Source organism: Artemia sp. Qi Xiang Cuo, chromosome 21 (genome assembly GCF_049724085.1).
Source record: "Artemia sp. Qi Xiang Cuo chromosome 21, ASM4972408v1, whole genome shotgun sequence".
In the NCBI taxonomy this organism is placed as follows: Eukaryota; Metazoa; Arthropoda; class Branchiopoda; order Anostraca; family Artemiidae; genus Artemia; species Artemia sp. Qi Xiang Cuo.
The window spans coordinates 27,032,209-27,059,494 of record NC_142814.1 but is presented as its reverse complement, the minus strand read 5'-3'; the positions used below and the strand labels follow the sequence as shown (position 1 = coordinate 27,059,494).

The following is a 27,286-nucleotide window of genomic DNA, read 5'->3' as shown; positions in this document are numbered from 1 at the left end:
CCATCAACGCCTGCGCCACAGCAATGGGGAGTGAAGTAAATGTATGACCGCGCCACCCTCAATTATTGAGAGAAAATAAAATGTGTAGCCATATAAATGTGACCTCTTTTCCTCGAGCTATCTGGAGATCAGTTTCCCTGGGAACGTACCTTGGAGACATACGAACTAATTACCTGTCGTGTGACTAGATACAGACATATAAAATAAAATAAGCATATAATATAAAAAGAGAGGTTTTTTAAAGACCTAAGTTCGTAGGTGTACAGCAGCTTGTCACTTCAAATAACTGCAAATAATCACCAAGTCTCTGCAATAACCTTATAATAACTTGAATCACAATGTCTGAACGCCAAAATAATTCTGTCATCAATAATGAGAGCAAGAAAAACACTTTTCTTCACTATATATCCTAAGTCCTGATCAAGTGCCTTGGGAGCTACCCCACGATTGGCCTAAGTCCTGAGGCGGGCCAAACCCTCCGCCCAATAATCTGTCTTAAATTTTTCTGATGATTCAAACGTTCACACGGCTCTTATAGTTTAAACTTCCTTAGAAATATTGTGTGTAGCATCTTTTTATTGCCCACTATCTTAGCGAAATCCAAAGCAGGATAGCGCCGTGTTTTGTCTGAGGCTAACTGCAATTTTTCTCTTTGCTGATTAAGGACTTTTCTTTTTTTTGAAACTAGATTTAAACTTAATTAGAGGAAGTCGGAATTATCGTTAGAAAGAAGGAACTTTAGTTTTGTATTTTAAATATATCACATTTTACTCACGGTACACGTCTAGGGCTAAATGGAAAGAAGGTCGTCCTCGTCTGGGGTGGGAGAATGTCATCAGATTTAAAAGAAATGTGAACTTCCTGGGAGGGAGTAAAGAGGGAGACTTTGAATAAATTGGGATAGAGGAGGAGCGTGTGTAGCTGTGTTGGCCTCAGGTAGTTTGATGCTACAGTGAGTTCTTAGTAGTAGCAGTAGTAGTTTTTTTTTAACATCGGATGATAGGGTGCTTACACATGTGGATCATAAACATTTTGTCTATGGCCTTAATGTTCAGAAGAAAGCATATTTTCTCAGGATTGTCGATCGAAGCCAACACTGTTTCTTCTGTTTTCAAAAATCTACTTTTTTCTTTTTAAGAAATGCTTGTTAGAAACGTAGTCCGACAGCTTGGAAATAATCCTATTTCTAGGTTAAGTTTTTCAAGAGTATTATCAACTTCTCAATCTAAAAATGATACAATTGCTGCAGGCTCGGTAGGTGCTCCCCAAAGCCAAGCCAAAAGTAATGAGGAAGAAAATGAAAACAAGGTTAGTTTAGGCCTTATCTCACTATTTTGTGAAGATAATAGTCCATATTGAATTGGTTAAATTTCTAGACTAGCTAATTTTTTCTATCTAGAAAAGGTGTTAGGTTAGGAAAATGAAATTTCCTGGGATGGATCTATAGATTAAAGTAACCTATTGCTTTCAATGGCAGATCCTTGGGGGGAGGGGTTAAGGGGGTGGGCCCGGTAATTTTTTTGTTATCTATATTGTTGACTTATAAATAAAGTGAATATACCACTTGATGCCTTTTTTTATGTTCTTTACAAATATAGCCTAATAATCATTTTTGTTGGAAATGAATTTTAGCCCCCACCCCTATATATACCAGTTCAGGGTATATATTTGCAGATTAGGGTAAATTTCTACCAAATCATATTATTGAGTTAGAAATAAAGTGAAAACACCATTTGATGCCTTTTTTTATGCTGATTACGAATATAATAATCATTTCTATTGGAAATGAATTTCAGCCCCCCCCCCTATATATGCCAATTTAGGGTTAGGTTTTAGAAATATATACCCTGAATTGGCATATATAGGGGGGGCTGACATTTGTTTAAACTTTACCCCCCCTAATGTAGAAATATATACCCTGAATTGGCATATATAGCCTAGGGGGGGGGGGCTAAAATTCATTTCCGATAGAAATGATTATTATATTTGTAATCAGCATAAAAAAAGGCATCAAGTGCTAGGATATATTCACTTTAGTCATAACTCAATAATATGATTAGGTATATATTTACCAAAATTTCTTCCAACAAAAATGATTATTATATTTGGAAAGAGCATAAAAAAGGCATCAAGTGGTAGGCTATGTTTACTTTATTTGTAATTCAATAATATGAATAACAAAAAAAATACCATGCCCCCCCTAACATAGTCTAAAGTAGTGTAATTTACTTAATTAATTCAAATTTGTGTGAGTTAAACTTGCTCCTAACGCAAGCTTATTGAATTAACTTCTTTTGCCTCCCCCCCCCCCTAAAAAAATCCTGGATCTGCCCTTGGTGTCTTTTAAGGATCTACAGACTAAAGTATAGAAGGTTTTTTAATGTACTTACCTTCACTACTTCTCCCTCTAGAGGGTGCTTGGTAAATTTTTCATAGTTCATATCAGTGGCTTACAAATAAAGTAAACATACTACTTATTGCATTTTTTTATGCTCTTTCCAGAAATAACAATAATTTTTGTTGCAAATGAATTTTACCCTGCCCCTACATATGTGGACATTGGGGGGGGGGGTAAATTTTATTTCTGATGTAAATGAGAGGTAAGTTCAAACTCTACCCCCCCCCCCCCAACATGCAAATATATACCTTAAATTGGTATGTATAGGGGTGGGGATAAAATTCATTTGCAGCAAAAATGATTATTATATTCATAAATAGCATAAAAAAAGGGATCAAGTGGTCTACAGACTAAAGTATGTTCTGGGAAAATATTTTGAAGTACTTATCTCTACTCCTCCCTTTAGAGGGCAGTGACCTTTGATTACCTTTAAAAATATTTGTGTTGGGCTATAAAAGTTATACCTTGCAAAACAGATTTTCTGCTTAAATGTAGCACAAGAAAAGTGTTTTCTACCTCGCAACTTTGATCAATCCAAATTTATAAAGTTTGATAGATCTGCAAATTCATTTCCTAAATTTAGAAAACAAACCATTTATATGCCTTCAAATTTTACTCAAATAGAGGAATTACATTTTCAAAACTAAAACCAGAGAAACTGAAACTGAGAGAAACTGAATATTAAGGTATAATGTTGTTTTGTTGAAATTCCAATAGAAATATACCTTAAATCTTAAATCACAGCTTGGAGCAAAATTAAGGATTTTCATCTTGTAATGCTCTGTCTATGACTTCAATGGGTTTGAGGTTGAGGACTAAATTTGTGTTGAGGACTCAGCAGCTTCCCAGTCATACAGGAACTCTTGCTGTAGCCATTCTTTATCCAAATTTTTCTTGAATGCACCTGTTTAGTCAGCAGCCACTGTATTTTCAGAGAGTAGATTCCACAAGTTTGTTACTTATTGGCTGAAAAAATGGCTTCTTTCTTGGACTAAGGAGCGTTGCTTGAAGATCTTTTGGAATGACTTCTAGTGACAGAATATTCTGGGGGAGGGGTAAGGAGACAAGGGAGAGCATTTTTGGAAATAATTTTGTAGGTCATTATCATGTCACCATGTTTCCTCCTGTATGCAAGAGTAGGAAGTTTCAAGTGATGTAAAGGCTCTTTGTATGGCATTTGTTTGAGGCCTTCAACCATTTTGGTTGCTCTTCATTGAACTCTATCTAGAATTTCTTTGTCCTTCTTGAAATAGGGTGATGCCAGGGACATTCCAACCTTTAGGCGCAGGCAAACTAGTGCCTTATAGAGCTTCATAAGCAACCTTGGGCATCTGCTAGAGATAATCCTTTTGATCATTCCAAGAGATTGGAGGGCAGACAATGATACAGATTAAGCATGGGTGCTGAACTTTAGTTGATGATCAACAATTACTCCAAGATCTCTTTCTTCAGAGACTGCAGAAAGGGGGTAACCTTTGAGATGGTATTGCTGATGTGTTGTATAATTACCAAAGTGGATTACATGGCATTTGTCAATATTGAACTAGATGAGCCATGTATCAGCCCAAGTTCCAATAATATTAAGGTTATTTCTAATAGATTGCCAGTCAGAGGTCATGGCTGCTTTACCAACAAGTTTTGAATCATCAGCATAAAGAGTGAGGAGGTTTGAGAGGAGATTGGGTGCATCATTTATATATAAGTTGAAGAGACTTGGCCCAAGAAGCGTCCCCTGGGAAGTAGTGCTTAAAACAGTTGTAGACAAGGAGCAATGAGGGACACCTTGAGAGTCATGAACTTTTACAACTTGTGTTCGTTCTGAAAGGAAAATCTGTATCCACTGGACAATAACGTCATCAACAGCTGCTGCTTTTAGTTTGGTAATGAAGAACTCATGGCAAACCCTGTCAAATAGGTAAAAATCCAAAGAGGGTTAACATAGAAGCTTGGCAATACCTTCCCAGAGTATGTTTTTGGCCCTAGATTCATTACTAAAAGTCTTATTTTCCTAACCTAACCCCTTTTCAAGATAGCAAAAAGTAGCTTGTCTAAAATTTCACCTTGAATTGTTGAACTCTAGGGTTAACCAATGCACACCTAGTACATTAAAAGCCTCAATCTGGAAGGCAGATGTGTCTTCTTGGTAACAGCCCAAAAGAGCAGGTCTTTTGAAGGGTTGTAATAACAAAGAAAAATATAAACTAGTGTAGTTGTTGGCTCACTCAGAAGGAAACACTGTAAAATTCTGAGAACTAGCCTCCTTTATAAATTTTAAAATTATTTGTGTCATTCATAAAATTGTTTCACTTTACCCCCCAAGAAAATATATGCATATTCATATAATTTAGATAGGGAGAAAATAAATAAATCATTGATGCCTTTTTTATACTCTTTCCAAATTTAATTATCATTTCTGGTCTTAAACCAAGAGGGGTAGTTGGGTGGGGTGGGGTGCTTCTTGAACTCCATCACTATTGACTTAAAACTATTGACTATAAACTTTCTTAAACCAACAGTTTAAGAGCACAACTGTGTAGTGAGAAAATATTGCTGTTAATATCTGGTGACTGGTAATTATTATTTTTATTAGGCTTAATAATAAAATGTTATTTTGAAAACAATTTTCAGGGGTTAAAAAAAAGCCCAAAACACCTCAAAAAAGGCTCACAACAAAATAAAAGCATGTCATTGGAATCAGGGGCATAGCTCCAGTTCTTTTATTTGGGGGCAAGAGGGGTCTATGTCCAGAGAGTCATGGGGAAAGGGCTATATACTAATTTTTACTCCAAATTATTAGAGGGACAATTGCCATCCCTTGCCCCCCCCTAAATGATGCCACTGATTGGAATAACCATTGCTGAAAACCCTTAATAGAAAATTTACAGCTCCCACCTTAAACAAAAAGGACAATCACATTTTTGTTTTTGTAGGTAGTAATACATCCTTTTTGTCTGTATTTTTCTTTTTTACTAAAAGGGCATTAAAACTCCTTGGGAGTTGTAATTTTGTAGCTAGTTAGTTTTTAACTAATTTTGAAATTTTGCATCAGAGCCTAAAAACTATAGACAACATAATAAGTTACTTTTGGGGACCCATTAAGGGCTCCCAAATGAAAATTGCCCCAGAAGTGATTCCAGAATTTGGAAAAAGCATAAACAATGCATAATCCAAAGGCACCAACCACTAGTACTAAGCAGTACTGTCAAACAGGTTACTTTGAACTAAAAGTACCTTTTTTTCTCCTTTTTGTCACAATAACTATTGCAATAGTAACATAACAGCTAGAAAAACATTTCCACATGTATTTCTGACTGTTGAAGAGGGTGAGTATTGCAAATTTTTCCTATCCCTTCACAAATGGCCATATATTTTTTTTTTCCAAAATCGTGTTCAAAGTTAACCACACTTCATCCAACTTTGAAAGATGTTATTTTATGCACTGTTTGTGTGAGCTCCTAACTAATTCACAGTTTTCCATGTTTTGAGTAAGTTTGATCAACCTCTTATTTATAGATTTTTTTCTTTTAGATTCAACATAAAAAAAAAGGTAGCATTTTTTGAAAAAAATAAAAAAAAACATGGACATTTAGACTAAAATCATGTTTTAAAAAACAGGACTTGTAGAAAAATCCAGGAAAACTCCAGGCTAGAATTTGTATTCTTAGCAAAGTTTTATGTATGACTTTATATCTTCATGGTGCCCTGTAATTTGGAAGGAGTGTTGTCCATTTTTAACTAGTAGTCCAGAATTTTTTTTTTTCAACAGTACTGACATCATCTTTCTTGTGCCAGTTGTAACTGAAGTCAGCATTTATCTCACATTTCAAAAATTTGAACATCACTATCTCCTCTTGAAAGTCTTCTGCTTGCCCAATGAAGAAAATTTTTCTTATAGAACACAGCATAGGAGTCACACGGTTTGCTTGGGAGACCTGAGTCCTTCTTACAAGCATAATAGTTGTCACTCTCATGTTGACTGTTCTAGCTGGGATAAGTTCACAGGAATCATCTTGCAGTTTTTCTGGCAAGTTTACTGATGTGTTGTCAGATGAGTGGTCTAGATTCAGGGAGTCTTGTATTTTTTTTCTAGCCCTATTTCTTTTATTTGGATTCATTTTAGTTTTGCCAGGTTTCACTTAAATTGTCCCTGAATTCTCCAGATCTTTACCTTCTTCAGTGTTTGATTCAGATGGGGATTTTCCAGGAGCCTTGTTAGGCTTTCTTTGTTTAAATGATATAGTACCCACAATGACAAACCACCTTTTTTAAGAAAATAATGATAGAATCACCAACTGCCTCACAGATTTAAGCATTTGATTGCCTATTGGGAATTTTTTTTTAATGCAATTCTCCCTGTCAAAGCATGCTGTAAACTCATTTCAAAGGTTGATATTGTCATCCTTTGCCAGCTCATCCTAGAGGAGCATCAATGGTTTTGGAAACACTTCTAGTCAGCCCAAGGAATACAACATCAAGATTTTTCAAGAAACAGGGGCAATTTGCTCGTAAAAAAACAAAAGCAATATCTTCTTCTTTGCAGATGATGATGATCTTGTAAAAAGTAAATAAATGAAATTAAAGTTTTAAAGCAATGAATTGGGACTAGATAATCAATAATTTTTCAGATGCTAAAGTAAGAAAAATCAGATTTGGATAATGCTGTTAATAAAGAAAAATTTCATTAAAATTTGGCTTGAAAATTTTTGGGAGGCATGGAAGAAGGGTGCTAATCTATATTTTGCCCTGTGCCCAAGAAAGACCAGAACCATCAAGTAAGTCAAGCTTCCTCAGTGCCATCTCTGAATTAACATCTACCCTGCCTTTGTCAAACTCAGTTGCAGCTATGGGACCTCTGCTGCTGGACAACATGTCACAAAAGTCTCAAAATGATAATACCCTGTGTTCCATCTCCAGCAATGTTGATTCTCTTACAAACAAGCTTTTAAATATCCAAGTGCACTCAAAAGATGAAGAAGCAGATATTGCTGGGTTAGTGAAAATTCTGCCAAAATCTACTACAATACCTGTTACTGAAAGTTTGTTGCAGATATCTGGTTTTCAGTGCTTCACTAATGTTGATTCATTGATTAATGTTGATTGGCAGCCAAACTGCAGAAGAGGAGTTGGTATCTATGCCAGAGAAGGTTTCCAGGTCAGTCTTATTAACCATCCAATTTTCAATGTACCCTGCGTGGAAAGTATATGGCTTGATATTACTCTTCAAGAAAATAAAAAATTGGAATTGGTTGTATATATAGAAGCCCTAGTGCACCCAGTCTTGATGACTGTGAAATATATCTCAAAACTGTCATTGATGAAATTGCGTCAATTGTATCACCAAAGTTTGTATCTGATTTGATAATTATTGGTGATTTCAGCTTCCCATTATTCAAGTGGGTTGATGGTCTTGGTCATGCAGTATCTAGTAATGGAGATTCACCATTTGTGTCTTGCTTATCTGACAACTTTCTTTATCAAATGGTTGTCAGTGACAATGGGGAGCCATTGGTTTGGCAGTGTCCCACTCTGTTTTCCATGGTTTGGTGGACCAATTCTTATCAACAGCAATATTGAATGCATCAACAGAGGTAGCGGTGACAGCTGCATTGGGAAGACTGTTCCAGGGGGCCACCACTCTATTGGAGAAATAGTGGTTGCAGAGTCTGTTGTGAGCTCTCTTCTGGAGCAGCCTCTTACTATGTCCTCTTGAGTTGGAAAGGCTTCTGAGAAGAGGAATTGTCATGTAGTAGCTTGTAAGCCATAATGACATCGCCCCTCCATTGTCTGTAGATGAGTGTTCTGAGCTTTAGTGTGTTTAGGCAAGATGGATGGTTGAGGTTCTTGCATCCATCAACAACTTTGATTGTGCACCTTTGAAAAGAGTCTATTTTCTGTTGGTGACCCTTATTTAGGGGCATGGCAACACACATCACAAATTCCAGCAATGGTCACATGAGGCCCTTGTGCAGCTTTGTCATGACTTTGGAAGATCTGCTATCTACTGTATGCTTAATTATTCTAAGGGTCTGAGATGCTTTGACAACTGCTGTTTGTGTGTATTTGTGGAATTTTAATTCTTCATTGACAACTATTCCCAAATCTCTTTCAGCTGTCAAAGAACCATTCAATTGCCTGGAGCCATCCCCTCCACTCACATGGTAAAGCCACTTCTCATTCTTTTTCCCAAAATGTACTGTCTTGCATTTCTGGACGTCAAACTCGAGCTTCCATTGGTGGGTCCAAAGGGAAAGTGAATCCAGATCTTTCTGTATGGTGGCTTTTGTCACTGTTGACTCCATGGGCCCAATAAGCTTTGAATTATCAGCATAAAGGCTCATCTTTTTTCTTACAGCCCATGGAGCATCATTAATGTAAATATTGCAAAGTTTTGGGCCCAAGATCATTCCCTGGGATATACCACTATCAACTCTAGCAACTTCTCAGAGGAATTTAATCATAATGCGTAAATTATATAACTGTGGGGGGTTGACCCAAGGGCGGATCCAGGATTTTTTTAGGGGGGGCAAAATAGGTTGATCTGATAAACTTGTGTTAGGAGCAAGTTTAATTAACGCAAACTTGCGTTAATTAAGTAAATTACGCTACTTTAGACTATGTTAAAGGGGGGGGGGTGCACGCCCCCCTCGCCCCTCCCCTGGATCTGCCACTGGGTTGGCCTATCCAATAACCCTAAAGATATAGTTACTAGACCATTCAGCTATGCTGAACAAAATGGTTGTCTTAAAATTTTGATTAGAAGTGCCTGGAAAATTGGGAGCTAAAGAGGAGGGCTGATTGCCCTCCAATCAATTTTGACTCTTAAGAGGGTTCTAGAACTTTTAATTTTCAATCAAGTTAGCAACTTTAAATATCAATGATACTACTAGCTATGATAGAGCATTGCTGCCTATGTCCTCATATGCCCTATAGTGCTTGTATGCCCTTTTAATACCTGTGTGCATATAGGTTTTTCGTTTAATTGAAACCCTTCCTAAATGTTCCCTAAATGTTTCAACTTAATGCCATTATTGTTGTTAGTTACAGTAACCATAGAAGTGGCATTAAATGAATACACACAGTGTCTTCTGGCTAGCTCAAAATCCACAACCTATGAAGGTATGAAGGTGACATTTTCAGAGAATACGGATGACAACCTACCATCCATATGCAGGTTGTCAAAAGGGCATATCAGCAATATCTTAGGAACAGTTTCATGTGTAAAATTAAAACTTACAGCACTTGTTCTGGTGGATGTTGAACTAAGCAAAAGACAATATTTGTACATAATACTAATGCTTCTACTCCTATAACTGCTGCTACTGTTACTATTACTGCAACTACTGCTACTAAAATTAAAACTATTACTATTAACTGTACTCCTACTGCTACTTCTACATTTATGGGTGCTACTAACACAACTAATTTAACCCGAGGGTGTTAAGGCAAAAGTTTTGGGTAATATTGTAACTGTATTTAAATAAATCAAAACACACTATACCCATATAGGTTGATGAGAGGACATATTAGCAGTGCTTCAGGACTGGTTGATGGTATTAAGTTAATAATTTAATTGTGTGTTGTTCATTTTATTGTGTGAATCATTTCATGGGATATGATGGGCGTGGGGGGGGGTTCTCTCTAATCACTATGACTCATAAAAAGGGCACTATAACTTCCAATTTAAAATCAAATGAGACCCACCTGAATTTAATACGACAACCCATTCCATAAAACCTTGTATGCCCCCAGGGCATAACTTAAAGCCCTTGCCTCAGAGGTCTGGGGGGCTCTGCCAACCCTAGAAGCATTTTTGTATGTTTTTGGAATATTTTAAACAAAATCGCCATCACACAATTTCAATCAGATGCATTTGGTGAAGTGAGGGGTAGTTGGGTGGGGTGGGGGGTGCTTCTTGACCTCCATCACTATTGACTCTTAAAAGGGAACTAGAACTTCCAATTTCAACCAAATGAGCCACTTCTAAAGCTTATACAACCATCCCTTTCATAAAAACCTTAAACGCCCCTGGGGCATAACATACAATCCTCGCCCTCAGGCTCTGGTGGTTTTTATCAACCTCAAAAGCCTTGTTATATGGTATTTGAAATATTTTGAATAAAAGGACTCTCTCAAAATATCTTTTGGATATATCTCAGGACACAACATGTTTGTGTGTGTGTGGCGGGAGGGGGGCGGGGTAGCTGTGCTCTAATCACTTTGCCTGTCAAAAAGGGCACTAGAACTTATGATTACCAATCCATTGAGTCCCTCCAATGCATATACAACCACCCTTTTTATAAGTATCTTATATGCCCCAAGGGCATAACTTACAACCCTTTCCCTGAGAGCTGTAGGGGGAGGGTTGTCTTCCTCACAGACATAATTTTCAAAACCTTCTACTACAATGAAGGTATCCAACTTCCTTGCTTAGCATCCAACTTTTTCTAAAAATGTCAATATATCAGTAGCACCAAACATCCTAATAATCTTTCAGTTCCTATACCAACAAGGCAGATTTAAAAGGAATTTACGGTAATGGAAATACAATGCTCTATTGTCCTGCATATCACTAGTATGAAAAAATCGCCAGAAACCTGACAGAAAAGAATGGAATAGTCACAATATGTTGTGTAAAGTCTAGTTAAGGCGTTACAAGACAGTCAGACACAATTTGGGACAATTTTAGCATAATCTGCTTTAAGTTTAATTTTAATGTCTAAAAGTGAACAAGACCAGACAGTTGAAACAGAGGAGCAAATACCAATCCCAAGTCAAGGCAACACAAGAACTAGCTTAAAAGAAAAAAAAATAATGTCAAACATTGCTTCAATGTTTGGCATTAACAAACCATTATTCATACTTTTAAGCATTAAGTCCAATTTTTCAAACAGATTATAAACAAACTGGGTCGAATTGATCAGGCTAAACTTTAAATGATTAATAAGTAACAGATCATCTGTATATTCGTAAAGAAGAAAAAACAGGGATATTTCAAGCCAGTATAAATGAAAAAAACTGCAAATATTCCAGCTGAGATTTCTGCTCAACCGTGCTCAGTGTAGAAATGGAAAAATAAAAACTACCCTAAAACCATTAAAATAAAAGAAGACCCTCTTCATACAACGGTGAAAGGGAAACTGAATAAGAATTCATTTCTGTTCATTTTATTTAATGCTTTATAAAAAGTTGATTGCTTACCAGGTGCGGTACCATCTGAAATTTTATTAGGTTGTGAAATGTTATAATGTAAAAGAGAAAAACATGAATTAATAAGTTCATTAAAAATGAGGATCAGACCAGATTAAAAATAAGGACTAGTTTTTTGTATATATTATGTATATATTTCTTAATTTCGACTGTCTTTCTGAAAACCTGCACAAGACCTTTAATAGACAATAATGGAGATGTTTTCAAACAAAATGAAGTGATGTGGGTTAATGTACCCAAGCTAGACCAAAACGGAATCACAATTGCCAGGCCTTTGGCATAGCTTCATGGCTTTTCAATTGAAGATTCGTCTTCCAACATCCTCTCTCCCAATCGTTGGTGAGTCCTTCCAAGATAGAAAAAAACACAAGAACAGGAATTGCTATAAACACCACTGCCCAGAATGGGGCTGGTTTGATCTTTGTCATGGTTGAAAAACTCTGTATTTATTTGAATTTTTGAATGCAACGTTTAGGTTTTGTCTTAAAGAATAAAAATGCAAATATCTATTGCTATGTGTTGGTTTCCCATAAATCAAAAACTCAAGGCTAGGAGACTTCTTGAAAATTAAACGTCTAAACAAAGCAGGTTATAATTTTCTTCTAGTTCAAAGGTGAACTGAAAATTCGAATCTGATGTGTTCAAGATATGTCAAAAACTGTTATGTGAAGCCTCTCCATGATCCCAAGCAAAAAAATGTCATCCACAAGCCCAGTGATTTGCGGTTATTATTTATTTTAGTGGTTGTTTTTTTCTACCACATCCAGAAGGGAAAACTATTACAGCAGTAGCAGTCTACACTATCCAGACTACCAGAAAACGCTGAATGTAAATACACTCTTAGCAAAATGCAGTTTGTTATGACCTCCACTGCTTCAGGCTGAAGTAAGGATGTTTGGGACAGTTTTGAAAAATTTCATTTCAGTTTTAATGTTTTTATGTTATTGTAAGTTTCTTTTCGTTTATATATCTATGTTTTGCTGAGAACAGCTCTTGGACATAGGGTCGAAATATTCACTCAAATATAGAATTCCACTCTCTTGTGAAAAGAATTCCCTATTGTTCTTTGTGTTGTTGATGTTAATTATAGTTAGTTCCATCTGGACCATAGCTCCATCTGTCGTGAACATAGAAAAATTTAAAACATCTCTTACCTAGACCAAATAAAGAGAATAGTCTTTGCTTTTCAGGGTTACTACTCATGGGGTTTTGATGAAGAAAAGTTTTATGATCAAACCCTTGGCCATACACTGTTTTTTAGCCTTTTCACCGTGGGTTTAATTGTCTATCCTCTACTATATATGAACAGACCGGACTATAGGTAATGTATTTTACATTGATGAAGGTAATTTGCTTTAATCCTTTTTAGAAAACAGTAATGTATTCAGAGGTGTACAACAAAGAAAGGAAAAACCACGCAACAAGAAAACAAAAACGCAAAGAACTCAATCCATTTTTGAAGCTCTGATGTCTCAATATATCTGACTCTCAATATGTTTGTTTTTTTATATTAATGAACTGAATTTGGATTTGGGCATCTATTTAAAAGGAACTTGAGCATTGACAGGGATATATCGGAAGTTGCTTTGATGCGTTAATAATGTCCGATTTCCTTTGATAATGAACCAGGTTGTTATGGTTCTATTTGAATTTGTTGATCTTGAGTTTTGCCAGAAACGTGTTATACTTGGCAGTGCTTGTTCTTGTACTTGCAGCAGGACCTGGCATTTCCTGCTTCATCTGGTATCTGAGATTAAGATGTTATGTGGGAAATTATTTAACCATAAGATCCCCAGACTCCAGGTATTATGCTGGCAATCCAGATTTGAATTGCGTACTATTTCAGTGCAAAGAATATTCTCATTATTTGCTCTGATGTGAGATAAAGTGATAAAGTGAACTATTGGTTTCTTATCTTGAAAAAGAATATTTTCTAGCTATATTTGCCTTTATCTAAATTAATTCTACGCCAAATTGGAGATTAATGTTAGTCGTTTTCGGATGTGTTATTTATACTATTAATGTGCTATAAATATACTATAAATGTTTACTTAGGGTGAGGCTTCTCTTCTGATTTTGAATTCAAGGAACTTTTTTCAGATTCAGTTTCTTCAGATTCAGTTTATAAGGATCAATAGTTGCTACTGTACATAAGCTCATATGAACTTATTATTCAAACATTACCAGCACTGTAACAAATGAATTCCCAAAAATTCTTACTTTTGTTTTGTTATAAGTTTCTACTTTTGTTTATGAATATTTTCGTGACATACATCTGCAGGCTCAACTTTTGGTTTGTTGCTAATTAATTGTTTGTATTTTGATTTAAAACTAATTATTAAAATAGATATACTGGGCAATCCAGACTTAAATTGCTTACTATTTGAGTTCAGTAGCCTGTATTGCTGAAGTTGCTTTTTCTGGACTTACAATTTTACTATCTATCCGCCCTTATTAGCAATGACCTAGGCATAAAACAGGTTGTTCGAGAAGCAATTGAAATCAGACTCTTCTTAATCCCATCTTTGGTCGTTTTTTTTTTAGTTTCCTTGGTATTCCTCTAATAACTTTTATAATATTAGGAATAATTCTTTAAACAATTTTTCACAAATGAAGTAGTCTGATAAGCCTTTGGCTCAATTTGGTCCTCATTATAAATTTTGATCTCTGTCACATGATTTATGGTTGATTCCTACTTTTAGTATTTTTAGAAGGAAAACTGCAAAAAGAGGCAAATGGTCTTGAGTTACAAACTATTTGTGTACTGACGACCTCACTTTTTTTTCTTTTTTTCTCTCTTTGTGACTTTTTTATTTGTCTTTTTTCTGTTCTTTTACTGCGTGTGCAAATTAGAAAGTATTGTTGAAGTTAATTGTTATCTGGCTATTTCACGTTTTTCCTTTGGTAAACTTATTGAGTTTTCGGTGACAGCTCATTTTTCAATAAATCTTACCTATTATGTTAATTTTCTCTTTTTCAGTTTGGAAAATTGGGCCCATAGAGAAGCATATCTTGAGCTGAACAGAAGGGAAAGTGAGGGGCTTCCTTTAGTGGATCCCAATTACATTGACCCAGCTAAGGTTGTTATCCCATCCGATGAGGACCTCAAAGAACAAGGAATTCGTATTATCATTTAGATTGCTGTTCTCAATTTTAATTGGATTAAATGCACATATTCGTTTATTACTTTCTACGTTTATATTGCTACTGTATTTGTCTTTTGTGTCTACACCTTTCTGAATTCCCTCATAGTAAGACAAATAGCAACACTCAATTGAGATGGAGCCCCCCTCCTCCACACACACACACACACATGAAATTGGATAGGAAACTTAGTATGTGCATCTAATAAAACAATTTTCGGAATGCGTCCAAAATAGTAAGGATGAAGTTTGAGTTTGGCTGCAATAATTTAGCAGTAATAAAAAACATCAATTGAAAATCGTGTCAAAAATAATTGGAAAGTCATATTCAAGGCCGTACCCAGGATTTTTTTTTTGGAGGGGTTTTTACTCTCCAATTTTTTTTTTTTTGGTGGGGGGGTTACACAAAACAAAAACGCATACAAAATTTGTTAATGTTCATTTTTGTTAAGTTTTTACGAGTCAGACAAACATTGCGGGGGGGGGGGGAGTTCAAACCCCCTAACCGCCCCTGGATACGGCCTTGGTCATATTCATACTTAATAGTATTTTTCATATCATCCCAAAGCTGATTTGACCTAGTCCATAAAACACTGTTGAGATAATTCCGAAAGAAAACATTGGCTGGTTTTATTTTTGATGCATCAACCATCTTGCGGTTAAAAATTACAGGTCTTTTTGGTATGGTATGCGTAGAGAATGTTTCTGGAATATTCTTGATTGACTCTTAACATAACAGTCACAAGAATAATCCTTAGGAGTAGAAATTAATACTTACAAATATCTAAAAGCTAGCTGAATAGAACACAAAGTCGTGTTCCTGTTGCACGATTATCGAGGGAGAAGGAGGTGTCAGAAAGTTATGTCAGATTTTTTTTCAAAATGTAACAAATAATTTTTATCTTCAACCCTTCTTCTCCACCATACTCCCACCTCCCCTTCTCTTCTCAGAATATTGAATAGGGAAACATCATGTTCAGGTATCTTGTAGATTTAGCGTCACTTCTTGCTCTTGAGGTATATGCTTGTGACTGTCTTAAGAGTCAATCAGGCATAAGCTTGATTCCAGTCACAGAAAAAAAAAAATGGAAATTTATTAATTGAAAGCTCTAGTTGAAACTTTATAATCTCTATCATAATCCTTGCTGAAATTAATCTTTAAAAATCACGTCATCTTCCATAATCGAGTTTCTGGTGGTAGTGATAGTTATTTCTCTGATTTTCACTAACATAACAACCGCCTGTACATCATGGTTTCCGCTTACTTTTTCTCTGTATTTCTCTTTTCTTTAGTTTTTGGGTCTTTACTGATTTGCTTTAGATTCATAAAAATATTCATTTTTCTTTTTTCTACACATTTGCTTTTTTTCTTCCTTTGTCTTTTCTCTTTTTTTTAATACCTGACTACATTGTCTCCTACCAAAATTTAGTGGAATATTGGTCGTGTGTTCATTTAATTTACATATTTAGCTTTTGAGTAGACAAGAATTAAAACGAGCATATTAGCGAATTGTTTTCTTTTAGATGAAGGTAAAGAAAAAACACCTAGGAAATGATCACAGCCACACCGTACCAGTAACTTTAAAGTAAAATATGACTAGTTTAGAAAAGATACTTGAGATATACTGAATTCTAGTAGACATTATTAGAGCGACCTTGCAAATGAATGCTAAAAATAGGGTTCCTGAGTGAAGTCCAACTCGCTTATCAAGGACAACAAAGTCTTAGACTAATCGAATTAAAAACGAATATTTACGCCAGAAAGCACTTGAATAAGATGTTTTATTTTCATTCTCTTTTAACTTGAACATAGCGTAATTCCGTTAGAAATTTATCAGAAAAAATTAAATTTAATTCCAATCAGAATGTTCAAATGTTTGTTATTCACATAATTTTGCGTCTCTACTACCACTTAAGGCTACTGTAAGAATGGAAGATTACAGAAAAATAGGGTCAATTTTATTTCAGAAGCTTCTCAGCTGTTTCAGTTTTCGTAGCAACATTAAAACAGTAAAAGCTGTCTATCCCGAGTCTCAAAATTCTCCGCTCCGAGTCTGGCATAGGTGCATGCTATGCCAGGGAACCACCTCTGTTGCTAAGGATGAATATAGGATGCTTTGGCTCCGTTCCCCATTCGAGGAGTTCACTGGCCCTTAGAGTATGTCGTCAATACTTTTGCTAGTCTAATTACAACACAAAGCTTTCTTTTTACTTGATTCCGAAACCAAAACAAGTAGATTTGCGTTGCCTAGGCAAAGTGAAGTATTGTAGAAATCCTTTGTCGGCTTCCCAAACATAAATGTTGCAGCAGTAACCCTTTTGTCAGGAACCCAAGGAAGTAATTTAAAGATATTATGTTGACTTTGCAGCCAGTTGAACCTTAAATGTAAATGTGCAAGGTAACCTTAAATGTGTCAGAAACAATAAAATGTATATGAATAGCATCACCCAATTCTTTGGTTATTTATTCGCATGTGAATCCAAGATAATTCAGTTCCCCGTTTTGCATACAAGTCCAGTAGACATTGTCCGTCATGAGTTAAACCAAAATCAATGCGATCATCCATTCCTTAGTTCTATGACTATCTACCTTAGTTATGCCCTAGGATGGAATGGATGGATGGATGGCTGATAGACTTTTATACAATCCTAAAAAAAATTGCCTCTAATTCAGACTATCTGTCTTGGCTTGTTCTCCATTTTGCTATGGCTTGTATTCAATTGAATTAAAATCAAGTTGCTGACATCAAGCCATGGCTAATTGGAAAACAAGCCAAGAAAGATAGTCTGAGTGAGAGGCAAATCTGGTATAAGCCTTTTTTAGGATTGTATTCAGGAACTGAATATTTTGATAATTTTCTCTGCCAAAAAAGAATTGTCGCAGTTGTTCTTTGTTTCATTCGGAAGTTAGGCAGCTCAGGGTTTACTCCGCTTTTGAAAATTATTTAATAAATTCGTAGGTCAGGTTTTTTTTTCCAAATACATGGATTGCATGATTCGATGTCTACGATCCTAGCTATTCTAGGTAGACCCCGGTGCCGCACTGGCGCATCTGTCAAACGCAGCCGACGAGAGACCCGGTCGACCGCAGCCGGCAGAGGTTGCGGCGATCCGCTGACTTTTAATTAATTTGAGCCAATTCTTTATTGCATCAACCGTAATGATAGAGTTTTTCTTTTCTCATGTGTTTAAGGATTTCGATTTTCCTGCTTAGAAATCAAGTGTGGTTTTCAAAATTAATCGAACAAGTGCGGACACAAATAGTTTGCAAGAATTCTTTGTGCTTCCAGGATAAGTTTTTATTCAGCACTAGTTCTTGTAGCGGTTCCCGTGAATAGAAAATTGTCTTTCGATCATACACCAGACATAGCAAAGAATCAATATTTGTTGAGTAATTGACATAGATAGGTGTTTATAAATGCTGAGGTTTTGATTCCGTGATATAGGAGCATTCCTTGAAACGGGATGTTCTGAAAATTCTCAATGTTCCTAATTGTTACATTCTGAATTTTACATCGAGGGCAATTAACGTGTTTCCTTATCATAGGCAGATCTGGGCACAATGTATTATTTTTTTTCTTTCTTAGACCAGGGCACTTCCTATCGAAAGAGTTGTCGTAGAAACTTGGAAAAGGGTTCATTCGATTGAAAATTGAAAGGGCTATTGTCCTTTTTACTAGTCGAAAACGATTGGAGGGTTAATAACCCCCTCCCATCTAATCAAAATTTTCAGATAGCCATTTACTCAGAAATAGTCCAAAGATCATATAATAAGGCCTTTGGGGTTTACGGAATCCTCCATATTCAGGGGGTAAGGTTTGTTAGTTATGTCCCAGGGGCATATAAGGTTTTTACGGAAGGGGTGGTCGTGTGAACTTTAGATGGGTCTTATTTGATTGAAAATGTGTAGTTCTAGTTCCCTTTTAAGATTCAAACATGATGGAGAGCAACTAGACCTCCTCCCCTCCCACTGACATCTTCTTTTCCCGAAACGCATTCAATTGAAATTGTGAGATAGCCATTATGTCACAAATAGTCCAAAAATCATATGAACAATGTCTTTAGGGTGGACACAATCCCCCCAGAGCCCATGGACAAGGGTTGTAAGTTATGCCCCGGGGCATTTAAGGTTTTTATGGAACGTGTGGTCTTACAAACTTTGAATCGGATGGAGCTCATTTGATTGGAAGTCGGAAGTTATGATGCCCTTATAAGAGTGAAAAATGAATGGAGGACAATCCCCCCCCCAAAGCCTATCATTCCCCAAAACATATCTGATCGATATTTTAAGAGATAAATTTAAAAAACTTTTTCCACAAAATAAGTTTTTCAAAGAAAAGTAAAGAACTCCATTAAACAAAAAATGAACAAAAATAAAATCAAATAATCTACCAAGCGTGAAACTACCACAAATCAGCATCGATAAATAAATGAAACACAAAACGAATAGAAATTACAATAATTAAACGAGTCAAACTCAAAACGAGCAGAAATTAACATAAGTTGGGTGCAAAACCCCTATGCATTCCCAAGGCCAGAACAAAATTTGCACTTTACTGAAAAGATGTTTCTACTTTTATAACTTTAATAAATCAAATAATGTTAACAATGTGATTACTAAATATCAGTATATGTATATTAAACTGACAATGCACATTCATTTGTATACCGCTATTACTCCATTTACAATATTGAGGGAAAATTTGAACAAAATCAAAAGACTAATACTGTAACTGCTATTACAACTATGCCTAAGGCTATGAAGTTGAAATTTTCAAAGAATTTTGAGGGGGGTGGGTAATCCGAATCACAACACGCCGTTTGTATGCGGGTTGTCAAAAGGGTGTGACAGCAATGTCTTAGAAACAGTTTGTGGAGTGAAGTTGAAAATAACAGGGCTTTTTTTGCGAGGGATGTTGAACTAACCAAAAGAAAATATTTGCATCCTACTGCTACTGCTTCTACTCATACTACTACTACTGTTAATATTATTACCACTTCTATAACTACTACTGCCACTAAAGCTTAGGCTACTACAATTAATTCAAATGCAAAAATATAATTAGAGCTCAACTTACCGGACCCGAAAACCAACGAACCTCCAAACAACACCCAACAAAATTACAATAATTATAATCATATTCAGCTGCAACTAAACCCTCCTCAAAAACTTAACTTAACTGGCACAGAATAATCCATCCAAAATATACACATCAAAACAATGGTTCTTTGGCAACTTACGAAATTCCTGCAAACCCCCAACATTCCTCAAATCCTCTGGCAAACTCTCCCAAACTAATGGAGCAACATGGCGAATTGAAGACCTAGACCTGACCATAGCTGGTCTTCGCACCAACTGAGAAGATCGTGTCAAATGATCGTGAATAGTAGACGCAAGACTAAACATTCCTGAAAAACATGAACTCCGAAGCTAAATATTTAAACATAAACAAAGCATTATAGAATACGCATATTCCTGCCAACGGTAGAATTTTATACTTGCGGTGAAGATGCCTCATCGATACAGATAGGTCAACTTGATTACCATACAAAACTCTAATTGCCATATTCTGCGTTACACGGAGCGAATGGAAGCTAGTTACGAATGTTTTCGACCAAACCATACAACAGTAAATGAGATATGGGTGAACCATAGAAAAATACAACATTCTCAGGATTTCACACGGAAAAAGATACCTAAGTTTACGCATAATACCAATATTACGAGATAGTTTGCTGCTAACAGATGCAATATGGTCTTTAAAACTAAGGCTTTCATCAATAATAACACCTAGGTATCTAGTACTAGTAGATCTTACAATAGTATGGTGCCCTACTTCTATCCTATTAATCCATGGAGAATGTCCAGTAATTCTACCATAAATCAAAAAATTCGACTTATTATGATTCAGTTTCAATTTTTTACTCGCATCCACTTTTCAATCGAAGAAATACCTTGTTTCAATATAGTCCCAACTCATTTTCAGTTCTAGCAGCTACAGTAAAATGGGCATCATCAGCAAAACATGGTAGAATTCCTTTAGTACCGTAAGTATAAAGGTCTAAAGAACAAGACACATCACTTGAAGCTCTACAAAGGTCATTTATATAAACCAAAAACAACAAAGGACCCAAAATGGAACCCTGGGGTACTCCAATCGAAATGTGTTCAATTTTAGATGTAACTCCGTCCATCACGACACACTGAGTCCTTTCACTAAGAAAACCAACTATCACATTTAAAAAATCATCACGTATACCACTACTATATAACTTTTGAACTAGTATATCATGATCAACAGAGTCAAATGCTTTAATAATATCCAAAAATATTGAAGCTATCTTCAGACCCTTGTCTAAAGCATCATGAATAAAAGTTGTTAAAAACAAAACTGCATGCTCTGTAGAATGTTGACTTCTAAACCCAAACTGACTAGAACTAAAAAAATTGTCTTGTCTCGAAACAACTTATCATCCTACTATGAATCAACTTTTCAAACACTCTAGAAATAAGTCGCAGTAAAAAAATCGGTCTATAATCACTAAAACAATTCTTATCCCCTCCTTTAAATATCGGGATAACATTTGCGCACTTTAGACAATCGGGAAATATTCCAGCTTTTAAACAATTATTTATCAGTCCTATAAAATGACTGGATATAATAGGTAAAATCGACTTCAAAACCTTCAGTGAAATGAAAACGCCTCCTGATGCACCATTTTTCATATTTTTTATAACATCAAATAATTCATCAATAGTTACAGATTTAAGGTACGCAGACACATCCAATCTTCAGGTAGGAACTGACGAAAATCTCCACCTGGATTAATTACTGGCACCGATGATGACACACGCTGCCCAATAGTAGCGAAGTGATTACACATCTCATCTACAACATTATTATTCATTCCTATATTATCTGGACGGATCAAGACGCTATCAGAGCTAGTCACCGACTTAATCAATTTCCAAGTCTTACTCGGGTTACCCTCAACATTTTTAAACTTAACCTTATAATATTCTACCTTAGCCTGTCGGGGTACAGCATTTAACCTACTATTATAAACTCTATATATTTATTTATCATGAGGATCATTGCTCCTCGTTGAAAACTTTTTATAAAAAACGTCTTCTATTAATTGACTGTAACAAACTCTTTGTAATCCAAGGTTTATTCGGAGACACCAGTCTCTTCTTTATTCCTGACACTTCACAACATTCCAACAATGTATCCTTAATCTAACCGTACCAAAGCTCAAACTTCAAATTTAGACATATTTCTTCTTGCAAAAATTTAAAATCTAATTGTTCTATCTTAATCTTAAATCTTGAAATAGTATTTGAATCAACTAATAATTTCTTAGGCCTTGGGCGAGCATCACTGTTAATATTGATATTCTTCAATATACCTGGAACTAATACTGCCAAACCAAGGTGATCTGAAACATCATTTAACACAACACTCGACGAATCATGGGGAACATTCAAAAATACATTATCAATAGAGATGAAGATGACTCCGTCACTCTAGTACAAATATTTACAGCAGGATGTATCTCATAACCTAACATTAAATTCAAAAAATTCCGAGCTTTTAAGTTAGATACTAACAAATTCAAATCAATGTTAAAATCTCCACACACAAAACACGCCATATTCTTACGAGTTAGAAGGTCTAATAATTCTAAAAAAAAACAATCTACACTAGCTGAAGGGGGCGGTAACAAACAGCAATAAAAAATGGGTCACCATTCTTATTAACCTCCGCAACAAAACACTCAAAAATAATCTCTCTATTAACGGACAAATCATCTCTAACCACATTCAAATCAGTTCTAATATACAGGGCAAATCCTCCATGCTGATGGTGAGTACGGTTCTTAACATACATATTATAATTTAAAATATCAAAAAGTCCAGAATTATTATTCATTAACCATGTTTCAGTAAGTGCAAGAATATGAAAATCAGATAGCATACACAGATCCGACAAATAATCCAATGTACTATTTAACCCCTGACAATCCAGATGAAAAATGCCAAGTTTATCCGGTGCCAGTCTAGCATGTAAATCAACTGGGCACTTATAATTAACCTTCGAAAAAACATCATCTACCCCCATATCAAAATCCCTCTGAAGTACCCCTAATCCTAAATCCGAAACACTCAATAGATTATTTTCAAGCCAATCCAAACGATAATTACGAACAATTACCATTTTTTTTATAAATATACATATAAAAAAAAGAAAAGGAGGGTAGTTGCAACCAAACCTAACCAACTGAATAACTTACTATAACTCGGAGGATCCGTGGTCCCGCATCCAACGTAAGTGAAGCTCCGGAAAAAAAACAGGATATAACCTAAAAATAAATAAAAGTTCAAATAGGGATAAAATCCTTTTAATAGACAGTGTTTTTTATAATAGTGATAGAAATTCACAAAAATACCAGATATTTCGGTCACATATACAGTGACCATCATCAGTAGTAAAACTCTCACTTTGTGAATTTCTATCACTGTTATAAAAAACACTGTCTATTAAAAGGATTTTATCCCTATTTGAACTTTTATTTATTATCATGGAAAGGCAGTGTGGTCTCCAAAATTATCTAAACCTAAAAATAATTAGAAATATATTAACAAAATGGTATAAATAAACAAACGAATGCAAATAAAGTGAAAAAATTCTCTAGCCTGTCACAATACAGGCTTACTGGTTTTATTACTGAATTCCGGAAAATAATAATTGAAGAAAACACAATACTCTACAGGTGTCTACAACTTACCCATTCTAAATTCTAACAAAAACTAAATAAATGGAACAAATTTTATTTTCTTTTCCATAAACACAAATACAAAAATAAAAAAATATCTTAACAAAATCTTAATTCACCATTCATGATATAACCATCTATTGGTCACATAACTCAGGGATAGGCTCATCGTAGGCAAACTTTGCGACCACACTACCGTGGTCGATTTTTATACATGGTGGAACTGTTTTAGAAGCCCTTAATGAAACTCAATTAGCACTTAATATAGATTTATTTACGTACAAGTTCCTTCAAGTTTCACGAACTGATATTGCTGCATCATCGCTAACAGATACATTTCTATGGTATCCAATAACTTTACCTTCTAATTTCTTTTCGTTCTTAAGCACACTGACCTTCGCATCTTGAGAACTAATATCAACTTTAAAATACTTTTGCTCCTTACGGACATTACCAACAACTCGAAACCGCGGGACCATGGACAGACTTAAACCCTCCAAACACAACTGGTCAAAAAACGATTCGGCTTGGGTGGTATTTTCACAGGGAACATTCCAATCGATTAAATTCGTCTCTGTATGTCGATACTCAGATGCCATAAGCCGACGAGACAGATCTGCACACCCAATTTCATACTTTTTCGTTTCACTACTCATAATTGACATTTTATTTCTTAAGCTTTCAACATCAGATTCAAGCTGTGTAACACGCGAGCTCGTAGTATTAACTTCTGATTTTAGCTCAGACTGTGTACTTTCAACTGATACCATGCGATTTTCTAACACTTTTATGCTATCGTTTATAGAGTCTAGTTTTTTACCATTTTCAGTAAGTATTGTTAGCATCTTAGCAAAATCATCCGCCAGAGTCTTCAGTGAAGCGACATCGCTATTTCCTTCGGATGAAACGGTCAAATGCTACAAACTGTTCTCAACAGACTGAGATCGTAATTGGGCAGTTTTAGCAATCTTCCTTTTTCACCCCATAGCAAGTTAAAATAAAAAAAAATATATAATCTTTTTTACCTATTCTGGCACCTATTATTTATTCACGCCAATGCAGACATGCAGTTCGCTAAGCCGCTGTTAATTAAGGCACGGCTAACACCCCTATCTCCTGCACCGACGACTTCCAACAGCGTTTGAATACCGACGCTACCTCAGGAATCACAGCCAACTTTCAGGAATACTCTGTAGCGTTTGCAAAATTCAACTAATCAAATATTCAAATACTTGCATTTCATTCCACCCCTCAGGGCAAGCGGTAAAGAAACCTGAACTACAACTCAATCAGAGCTTGATTCATTGGCTTTGGGGTATTTTCTTTTTTTGTCATAGTTAAATGACGTAATCCAAGGTGTATAATCCCAAGCCAATTCAATGTTTCGCAATATCTTACTATCTAACAAATACACTTTTTCAAACCAATTAAATTCAAAGTTAAATCCAATTTGTGTCCTCACAGTTCAAAGGCTAATTCAGAAATGAAAAATGATTAAGGTGAAATTAAGGTGAATTAAGGTGAAGATTTTAAGGAATATTTAGGTGGATGTTGGAATAAATCAAAACAAACCATGAGCATGTGGACTTTCAAGAAGGTGACAAAGCAACACATGAAGAACAACTTATATTATGAAGTTAGACCTTTAAGGGTAATTTGTGGGGGATCTTTAACTAGCCAGAAGGTACTATGTGTATACTTTTAATGCTATCACTACAGTTACTGTAACTAATGATGTTAAGGGCATTAAAGTGGAACTTTTAGGGGACGTTTATGAGGAGTTTCAATTAAACGAAAAAATTGTACGCATGCAGATTTTCAAAAGATCATATAAGGAATATCATAGGTAGCACCACTCTAAAGCTACTAGACATATCATTGAAAACTTCAAAGGAGCTAATTCGATTCAAAATTAAAAGTTCTAATGCATTATCATAGGCAGCGAGCTAGCGCTGCCTAAGTAAAGAACGATGTGGGCACAATGTGTTTTTTCTCTACCCGGGCACTTCGTATCGAAGGAGTTGTCGTAGAAACTTCGAAAGGTGCTGATTCGATTGGAAATTGGAGTGGATAGTGCCCTTTTTAATAGTCGAAAGTGATTGAAGGGCAACTAGCCCCCCCCCCTGGGGGCATATAAGGTTTTTATAGAAGGCGTTGTCGTAGAAACTTCAAAACAGGCTCATTCGATTGGAAATTCAAAGGGCTAGGGACCTTTTCAAAAGTCGAAAGTGATTGGACGGCAACTCACCCCCCCCCCCTCGCCCATCATTCCCCCAAACACATCCAATCAAAATTTTGAGAGAGCCATTTTGTTCAGAGTAGTTGATTTCCAGATAGAAAATATGTTTTTGAGGAGGACACTCCCCCACAACCCTCCGGGCACGGGTGTTAAGTTATGCCCTGGGGGCATATAAGGTTTTTATAGAAAGCGTTGTCATAAAAGCTTCAAAACAGGCTCATTCGATTGGAAACTCGATGGGCTAGTACCCTTTTTAATTGTTGAAAGTTATCGGAGAGCACCTAGCCCCCCATGTCCATAATTTCCCCAAACACATCACATCAGAATTTTGAGCTTGCCAGTTTATTGAGCGTAGTTGATTTCCTCATAGAAAATATGTTTTTGAGGAGGACACTCCCCCACAGCCCTCAGAACAAGGGTTTTAAGTTATGCCTTGGGGGCATATAAGGTTTTTATAGAAGGCGTTGTCGTAGAAACTTCAAAACTGGCTCATTCGATTGGAAATTCAAAGGGCTAGTGCCCTTTTTAATAGTCTAAAGTGATTGGAGGGTAAATAGACCCCCCCACGTCCATCATTCCCCCAAACACATCCAATCAAAATTTTGAGACATCCATTTTGTTCAGCGTAGTTGATTTCCCGATAGAAAATATGTTTTTGAGGAGGACACTCCCCCAAAACCCTCAGGGCAAGGGTTTTAAGTTATGCCCTGGGGGCATTTAAGGTTTTTATAGAAGGCGTTGCAACATAATTTGCACTTTACTGAAAAAAATATAAATGTTTTTACTTTTATAACTTTAATAAATAAATAATATTAAGATTTTGATTACTAAATATCAGTAAATGTATATTAAACTGACAATGCACATTCATTTGTATTTTTTTCAGTAAAGTGTAAATTATGTTCTGGCGTTGGGAAAGTATAGGGGTTTTGAGCCCAACTTATGTTAATTTCTGCTCGTTTTGAGTTTGACTCGATTATTTATTGTAATTTCTGCTAGTTTTGGGTTTCATTTATTTATCGGTGCTGATTTGTGGTAGTTTCACGCTTGATAGATTATTTGATTTTATTTTTACTCTTTTTTTGTTTAATGGAGTTCTTTATGTTTCTTTGAAAAACTTATTTTGTGGAAAAAGTTTTTTTAATTAATTTAAAAGTAAAAAGAGATTGGATGATAAGCAGTCTTTCTCTCAAGTCCATTTATTTTCCAAACGCATCCAGTCAAAATTTTGAGGCAACCATTTTTTTCAGCATAGTAGAACGGTCCAGCAACTATGTCATTAGTGATACTGGGTATGTCAACCCCCCACAAGTATGTAATTTGCCCATTATGCTTTAAAAATAAATGTTGCTTTAAACTAAACCAAAAGGCATTGTGTTTATGGTTGTCAATAAGACACCTCAGGAACATACAGAGAACGACTGGGATAATAAATTGTAACTTTTAGGGCTACAAATATTACTGCTTCTGCTCTTAAAATAAATAAAAAGAGTGTAAGTGTATCCAGGTTTTCACAGAGCA

At 35.7% G+C, this 27,286-nt stretch overlaps 1 protein-coding gene across 1 annotated transcript; it reads left to right on the top strand.

Annotated features, from left to right (window-relative positions):
- Nucleotides 1-1,080: 1,080 nt before the first annotated feature.
- NP15.6 (NADH dehydrogenase [ubiquinone] 1 beta subcomplex subunit NP15.6) lies at nt 1,081-14,791 on the top strand. The gene is made up of 3 exons (XM_089106601.1): nt 1,081-1,308; nt 12,796-12,926; nt 14,586-14,791. The coding sequence occupies exons 1-3, from the start codon at nt 1,141-1,143 to the stop codon at nt 14,740-14,742; spliced, it is 456 nt and encodes a 151-aa protein (XP_088962727.1). The 5' UTR covers nt 1,081-1,140; the 3' UTR covers nt 14,743-14,791.
- The last annotated feature ends 12,495 nt before the right edge of the window (nt 14,792-27,286 follow it).

Coding starts and splice junctions, on each gene's coding strand:
- NP15.6 (XM_089106601.1), top strand. CDS start 1,141: ATGCTTGTTAGAAACGTAGTCCGACAGCTTGGAAATAATCCTATTTCT. Junction 1,309..12,795: donor AGGAAGAAAATGAAAACAAG/GTTAGTTTAGGC, acceptor TTTGCTTTTCAG/GGTTACTACTCATGGGGTTT. Junction 12,927..14,585: donor ATGAACAGACCGGACTATAG/GTAATGTATTTT, acceptor TCTCTTTTTCAG/TTTGGAAAATTGGGCCCATA.